Raw genomic sequence first — 8,146 nt, 5'->3', positions numbered from 1 at the left:
CCCCACTGCCCCGGGTCTCACCACTAGAACCCCTCTATGTAACTCTGGGATGTAAGAGCTATAACGGGAAGCCTGCCCAAATGTTGGGCTCTTTTTCCTACCCCTCTGCAGATCATGGCTTCTGGCAAAAGCAGCAGTGTGACCCTGCAGTCACTGCTGCCTGATCGAGCCTACAAGGTGATCCTTTCTGCCATCCACTACACGGGAGAGAGCGAGAGCACGTCCGCAATGGGACGGACGGGTAAGTCTATCAGTCAGCATGTGCATGTTCTTCATAACCTCCCATCCATCAGTCTCGGGGCAATCTGCTGGGTAGCAATCCCTTAGCTTGCACTGGGCTGCAGCCAAGGCCAGGGTTTTGCTCAGCAGTGTAGACTACCAGCCTTAAAAAGGGAAAATCCTGCACTCCTCTCATGCATTATTTGCAATTCCAGGGTGATGGGAAGGGCTGGTCGCCATCTGGGCCTTGAGCAAGGCATCGCGGTCCTGAATAACAGAGCTCACACGTGCATCGTTTTGCCTTTCAGCTCCTGTATTGTCTAAATTCCCTTCGATACGAGGATTCGTTCCACCTAAAACAGAGGGTAAATCACCTACTGTGAAATCTTGCTTTGGTTTTGTTTTTTTTTCAGGACCAGATCGCAGAGAGTGGGCTCTGCAGGGTAGGCAGGAGTGGGTACATCATTTCTTGATAGAAGCCTCTGGGGACTGTCCAAGGGCAGCAAGAAACCAGATAACTTCCTAAAATCAGTCTCATTTGGTAAAGAGGCTGATAGGAGTTTTAGAGGATTTCTGCACAATTTGACCAAAACGGAGCAAGGGGAATGATGACATGTTTTAAATTAAAGTTCCTTGTAAAGTCCCTTATTAAATTTAATGAGCATATGTTCTCACAGCTGATATAAAGCAAACTATGAAATGGGTTAACTGGAAATGTTGAATTAATGGGGTTATAAACGGTTGTTAAGAAGCAAATATTAGAATACAGATATTGTGGCAGTAATTAATTTTCCCGTCTATTTAAAATTATTCTAAACAAAACTTTAATTTTAAAATTTATTGAGGGAAGCCACAAAGGAAGAATGAAGCAGATTCGATGAGAAAATTTTAGTTTGTACCCAACAAAGAACATACCAGGATAAGTTTTCAAGTGGCTTATTGGGGAAATCTACAGGTGTTCAGGCCACAGTGGAAAAGGTCTGAGAACTTTCCAGCAGAAAACAATCCCCCTGTAAGGCTGATGAGTCACCTTGTAGAATTTAATATAGCAGTTTGGCTATGATAGCTGAAAAGACAGTAGGAGAAATGTTAAATTCTGTGTTTTATAAAGTAACCATTCTTAAGAAGTGGAGATGATATGTAATAATGCTGGGAAAACTGTTTTATGTGCAGTAAAAGACTCAAATATTGATATGTAACCAAATTACTGAGAGAATCTGATGTGTTGCAGGAGTGAATATTGCAGTGTATAATTACACTTGGCTGGGATTTGGGGAGAAAAACAAAAAACAAAGAGAACAACAAAACAGCACGAATTCTAGACTGGAAAGTAGCAGGAATTCTAGACGGGAAAGTCTAGGGAAAATCCTCAAAGCGGAAGTGCAATCTGCCAGTGTTGAGGCTCCTTACCCAGGCTCTGATAAGCTTTGTCTAAGCTGAGCGTTGCCAGGTCAAAAAGCAGTGAACAATCCAAGTGCCTTCAGCCTGGGAAGGAGATAAGGATTTCCAGGGATGTCAGCAGGAGGGACACTGAGGTCTGGGCAAGGGTCAGAAAGAGCTGTCTTGACTCCCAAGCAAGGAAGTCAGATACCTGGGAAATGGGCAAATTTGTAGCCTGTTTGTATGACTTAGGGGGGATTTCTTTTTCTTTTCTTCATCACACTTTTTATTCTGAGTAATGCTTTGCATTTGGAAAGCTGGTTGGTTTCTGGAAGGGGCATGGAAAGAGCAGTGTATAACATAAGTCAGATCATTCTGGATGCAGGACACTGCTCCCCAACCAGCAGCTGGCCAAGCTCAAAGAGATGGTTTTGAGGCTCAAGTTTTAGTAACTGACTTCTTAACTGATTTCCATAGATCTCTTCAATAGTTTTATACCCATTTCTACAGGAATTACGGTACATATGTGTAAAATTGCATCAGGTTGAATAATGGAAGTCATGGCAACTTGTAAGTCTTTGTGTTTTAACTCTAGCAGTCCCATGACTATCAAAGTCATAGGTTTGGTTGCACTTCCTTTGGTGTATGTCTTGATCATGCAGAATGGCACTTCCATAGACTTAGGCATCTCAGGTGCCTTGGGAGGGTAAGTCACCCCCTTTAAATCTTTTTTGCCATTGTACAGAAGTTAGTTATGGAAAATTGGAAGCCCTGATGAGGTGTGAAATGGCATTGATAGAAGAATAGCAATAGCAAGGCTATAACGAAGCCTCAATATAATGATCTGCTAGATTCTATTATACTGATGACCTAGAAAATCATTTATGAAATAGCCCATCTTGTCAAGTGTCCTTGATTTTCAGGGACATTTCTCATTTTGCGTCAAGCATTCCCTTTGTCCCAGCTCCATCTGGCATCCATGGCCTGGGATTTACAAGGCAGCAGATAATTTAAAGTAGCATTCGTGCGCTGTTTTCTAAAACACCTGCTTACCTGAGCCTTTAAAATGGAGAGTACTTATAGCCATGGTGCCTCGTGTTCCAGCTTCACATCCCAGTCTTTTCTCCTCTGGTTTTGCTTTCTCTCCGGTGGCATCTTAGAGGATTCATTAAGGGAATTTCTGAAAGGCAAACTGCAAAACTTTGCCAGAACTCTTTGTGTTTCCCTCAAGAGTTCAAAAGGTTGAGATATATATTTTTGTTGTGTGTATTTTGAGTTTCAGGTACAAAATTTGGAAGTGCGGATATCCTTCTTTATTTTACATCACCATTAAGGTGCATGCTGCAGTAAAAACGCTGTTTCAAAAAAACAAAACAAACCAACCTAGTGTTTTGATGCCTGCTTTTAAAGAGAATCTTGCAGAACGTGATGCTCCCTTGCATTTTGTATTGTAAGGTGCTGGGTGAGTTAGTCAAAAGAAAGGGATCAAGAAGATGTTTGATGGTGAAAGGCAGTATTTTTACTTTTGTGATGGGCAAGCCCAGGAATAACCTTTATTTTTACATAAACATAAATGCTCTCTCTCTCTCTCCATATATATATAAACAAGGTTAAAGACCAGGCTCTGAATTCAGCTGCAGAATATTCTAAGTTTTACTGTGTTTTCCATTGCTCTGCCTAGAGGAACTGTGTTTATTTTGGTTCCATAATCCCCTACTGCCTTTTGTTCCCCTAACAGTTTTTCCCTTTTATTTTCTTCTCACAGCCTGCCCCACCATCAGCTCTACCCAAGGCTCTGTACGAGGTACAGTAAAATATCAAGCCCAGTGGTGCTGGGCTGTGAGTGTGAAAACTACCTGGTCTTCTCTTTTGAGAAATAAGCAACAACTGAGCAGGAAGGAAATGGTTTCCCTGTGCTGAGGGAAAGGGGAGAAGTCTGAGAACTGAAATAATGAAGGTTTTCCTATCAGATAGAAGAATATTCTGCACTAACTGAATTGTCATTCTCATTCTCTAAGCTGCTAGTGGCTAATGCTGGGATTTTCACTGGCCTTAAGGAAGTGAGACTTCGAACGGTTGTTGAATTTCAAGAGGATTTTAATTCCTAACTCAAACAGGCTCCTTTAGAAAAGCTCTCAGCCTGTCAGGGACATCACCTGGCTGTGATTTGGTGATGTCCCTAATCAGGGGCATCAGGGAAAGTATGGACACCCAAGTGCCAGGGCAGCAAGTTCCCATTTCTTCTGTCTATGCCCTAACCCCTGTTCCTGCTGTTGGGATTGCTGTATGTGCTACTTAGAAAGCAATTAGTTCGGCTTATGAAGTGACATCACCTCCTTCCCAGAGAGCTTTGTGATATGGGCGAGACTGAGAAACCAGCTTCAGTTCTCAGCTCCGCCGCTACCACCTGGCTGAGCCACTTCATCTTTGCTCAGCTCCCAGCCCTGACCCTGGCAGCTCACGAGGATGGGGGGATCTCGGCACTGTTGCCTTGCCTATGGATGCAGAAGCCAAAGCAATCAAATCATAAAGCCACAACAAATGTTGGCCTCTCCTTCTCCTCATAAAAGGAGTAGCCCACCTCCTCAGCAGCTCACTGAAGCTGTTACATTGCAGATTCAAATGATAATAATATGCTTATATCACAATATCTTTATAATTGTGACTCAAGCCTTATTTTCAGTCTTTACAATATTTCCTGCATGTTTTAGAGGAAGGTCCACTGCCAGAAGCTCCATATCAGAGATAAATGGCTCTCAAGTAGGTAATTTCTTTTGGCGAACTCCCTAGTACTATTGGAAAATGGAAATAATAATAATAAAGAAAGGCAGCAACCTGGATGAACCCCCAGGCGAAATAAAAACTCCAGCCAAGAAACTGCAGAAGATTGTAAATGGTGAAGGGGTGAGGGAATCCAGACTGAAAGCACCATGTTGTAATGAAGTTGTAGCCTTTCCATTTGCTAAAGAAGGAGCTGTCTCCTTCACCCCAGCCTGCTGCAAACTCAGATAAACTAAAAAGAGAATCCCAATTGCAAGATCTTGTCTTACTGAACAGAAAACTGAAATGAGAAAATGACTCGGAGCTTTAATGATGAGCTGGGAGAGTGAGATGAAGCTGCACGAGCCAGGAAGGCGATGTCAGAGATGTCAGGGGAGAGTCTCACAGACCACACAAGGCAGGTCACCCCTGGGTGTCTCATGAAAATAGAGAAAAATAGAAATGCTCATATTTTAAAGTTCTTTCTTAATTTTTCTGACTCTTACATATAAGGCGTTTTAGAGCAGAAGTAATTCTCTCTCCCTGCTAGCAATTACTGGACTGATTCCATGTCTTTTAAAGATAATATTTTTGCATCTAGTTGAAAAGGAGAAATTGCTGGAGTAACTTCTTCCTCATTTGTTTTTCATTCTGGAGAATTTAAAACACACTTGTGAAAGTCTCCATCCTTTAGCCTACTCTTTGTCAAGAGGAGATGACAGCAAGTGTGTGCAGAGGGTACAAACACAGACCATTTTCCTTGGCTGCCGCTCTGCAGGTTTCTAGTGAGTTTGCACAGCCTTGCTGATGTCTGTATTTTGGTGGCGTTTTCTCCTATTGCCTTCTCCGTGCTAGCTACAGGCTAATTCTGCCCGCTCTGAAATCACACATTTTTGCACTCCTTTCTAACCACTTATTTTGATTTGTTCCAGGATTTGATATGATGGAAGCTTTTGGCTTAGTAGAGAAGGAATACGCCTCCATTAAAGGCGTAGCTATGGAGCCGTTCGTATTCAGCGGTTCCCGTACCTTCACCCTCTTCAGAGACACCCAGCTCACCCAGAGGACCAGGTGGGAGCGGAGCTGTGGCCGGTGCCATCCTCATCGTCAGTCTCATACACACACGTTAGCTATGCTCTCAGCCAAGGAAGATCACTGCTTTGTGGATGAATGATGCAGCCCCACTGGCAGCTTCAGGATGAGATGATAAAGATGCTGAGCTAAATCAAACCATAGCTACTGCAAAGAATGCTGGAGTACTTTTTCTTAGTATATTAAGAAATTAATAGCTGACTTTCTTCAAGATGAGTTTGGAATGCATCACGCAGAAGTTAAAGGGACACATTAGAGGCATTCATCACATCTTTTGTGCAGCCAAACATTTTCACAGTGAGGTTTCTTTTCCTTTATACCAAATCACTTTTCCCAGCAGCGTTAGTTGCTGTGACAGATGTAAGGATCGTGTCAGGTATGGACGCTGGACGATTCTTTAGGCGGTCTGTCCACAGCCACATACACTTTGGTGGTGGCAGTGTGAGGTCACGCTTTCATCTTCAATCCCTTCTCCCAGCATCTCTGGTGTGGAGACAGATCTTGGCATTAGAAAACATTTGTCTCGTAGCTGCTCTCTGCAGCTTGGTTGTTATTGATGGAAGGGAATAACCACTGGCTCTGGGTGTGACTTGACCCTGTTTCTTTGCATATGAGGCTTCTCCACAGGGTCCCAAGTGGGCCAGGCAGCCCCATGACCTCATTCATTTTTTACGATTATAAATCAGGAATGATCTAACTCCTGACATTCAGTGCTACTTCGTTTAAAGCCTAATTACTGAGACATTGACTCAGTTTAATCTTAGTTAAAGAAGCAAAGCTTCTTAAAGTAAACAGAGTGGGGGAGATTCAGAGAACTCTTTGGTTTAAATGCTCAGAAAATGATGGACAAATCCTTTTGTTCAGCTGGCACATAGGTCTTTCAAGGACATTACTCCTTCAGAAACAGATAAGGAAGAACCTGGCATTACTTATGAATCAGTCTTGAAAAGATGCTTGATGAGTTGTGTATATGCCCATGCAAATGCGGTGTTTCAGATTACAGATGTATTTCAGGCATAACCAATTTGACCTTCCTCGCTGCCTCGCATCCTCTCGCTGCTGCTCCTGCCCGGTGTGCTCTGATGGCTTTGGCAGCGGCTGCAGAGGGAAGTGGGTGATTCTAGCAGCTGCTGACAGGCATCACCGCATCGTCATGAATTCCAGCACTGAGCCCAGAGTTTGCAGCTGGGATGTGGGAACACAGAGGGGTTTTCTGTGGGCTCTGTGCTTATCCCTGAAGGGTGCTTATACTGATTTCTGCCAAAGATTTACCCCATGATACATGATGACCATTCCTCCTTCTTGAAGAGGAGACATGGAGGGGAGTGTTTTGGAGCCTGGCAGGGATGTTTTGCAAGCTACCGCTGGGTTCTGCTTTGAAAAGCATTAAGGCTGCAGTTGTGTGTCTTGGTATTCCCCAAGGCAGCTCTGGCAGTGAGGGACTGACACAGGCTGCTCGTCTTGGGTCACCCCTGCGTCACAAGGGGACGGCCCTTGGGGGCTCATCACTCATCACAGGGTTCAACAGCCTGAGAGGTATGCACAAGATGTAGGGACCAGCCTCTCTCCTGACATATCGTGTTCAGCTCCAAGGGGAGAGGCTTTTCCAGGCTACCCTGCCCAAGAAACACGATGGATGAGCCCTGTCTGATGGATGCTGCCTGCTGGCTCTCACTGCTTGAAGCCACTGACGCTTGCTCGGCTTGTCTCATTCCAGCGATGTCCATCTCTTTGCAATCCCAACCGAGCACACCATCAGCATCCTCCTGCGCCTCCTGCCCGAAACCCCCAAGGAGCCCTTCGCTGTGTGGCAAATAACGGATGAGGACTTCCAGCCCCTTCTTGGTGTTAACCTTGACCGTAAGATTTCTTGTTGAATACACTAAATTCAGGTATTTACATGCATTTCTGTGAGCAGCAGGACTCATCTTGGTATTCACTTGGAAAGTTTTAATGTCCTTGTTATACAGAGGCAGCTTTGCTGTTGCTGCCAACCTTGCATTTTAAATGCTTCCTAGTGCAACTAAAAGACATGTTCATTTTTAATTTACTTGTAACTTATTATTTATTTTTACATATTCTTTTTCTTTTCTGCTGTGTAGAAGTATTTCATCATAAAACATGAAGTCTTTCACCATACTTAAGCCTATTTATTTATTATTGTTCAGTATGTGGGTGAAATAATTTTCTGTTTAATTCTAAGCTGTTATTTGTCCTATTTTCTCTGTAGCCAGTAAGAAATCCTTGACCTATTTCAATCATGACTACAAGGCGGATTTACAGGAAGTCTCCTTTGACCAGCAGGAAGTGAAGAAGATCTTCTATGGGAGTTTTCATAAGGTCCTTATCAAGAAAGGGAGAAACGTGGCTCACGATCCCACTCCAGTCTGGGAGTATTATGCCATCAATGTGTATTTTTCAAAGTGAGGAGTGATTATACAAATGCTTTGTATGCAGATCGTTAGGGAACTGGCAAACCTGTTTGATGTGCTGCGGTTTATAATTCTAAATAATTTAGGTTCATCCCATGTTCAAAATACAATTTTCACATAGTCATTGCTTTTGTTCCCCTCCCCCACAACTGTAAAACTGAGGGGGTTTCCTTAATAATCAGGAAAAATTGAAAACCCAATTTTTTTTTTGTTTAGAATTTGGGATTTTGGTGACCATTTAGTGCTGGAAGGAAGGAAAAGAA

At 43.3% G+C, this 8,146-nt stretch overlaps 1 protein-coding gene across 1 annotated transcript in view; it reads left to right on the top strand.

Moving 5' to 3' along the window:
- The window catches only part of COL20A1 (collagen, type XX, alpha 1), a 44,999-nt gene that overhangs the window by 21,866 nt on the left and 14,987 nt on the right, over nt 1-8,146 (top strand). Inside the window, exons 19-24 of the mRNA XM_010152960.1 lie at nt 112-241; nt 528-584; nt 3,365-3,403; nt 5,292-5,430; nt 7,169-7,311; nt 7,682-7,791. Of these exons, the coding sequence (XP_010151262.1) occupies nt 112-241; nt 528-584; nt 3,365-3,403; nt 5,292-5,430; nt 7,169-7,311; nt 7,682-7,791 (618 nt within the window). The remainder of the gene's footprint in view (nt 1-111; nt 242-527; nt 585-3,364; nt 3,404-5,291; nt 5,431-7,168; nt 7,312-7,681; nt 7,792-8,146) is intronic.

This window comes from Eurypyga helias, unplaced genomic scaffold, assembly GCF_000690775.1.
Source record: "Eurypyga helias isolate BGI_N326 unplaced genomic scaffold, ASM69077v1 scaffold2086, whole genome shotgun sequence".
Taxonomy (NCBI): domain Eukaryota; kingdom Metazoa; phylum Chordata; class Aves; order Eurypygiformes; family Eurypygidae; genus Eurypyga; species Eurypyga helias.
Note: the sequence above shows the minus strand (reverse complement) of the source record. Positions and strands in the feature narration are given on the sequence as shown.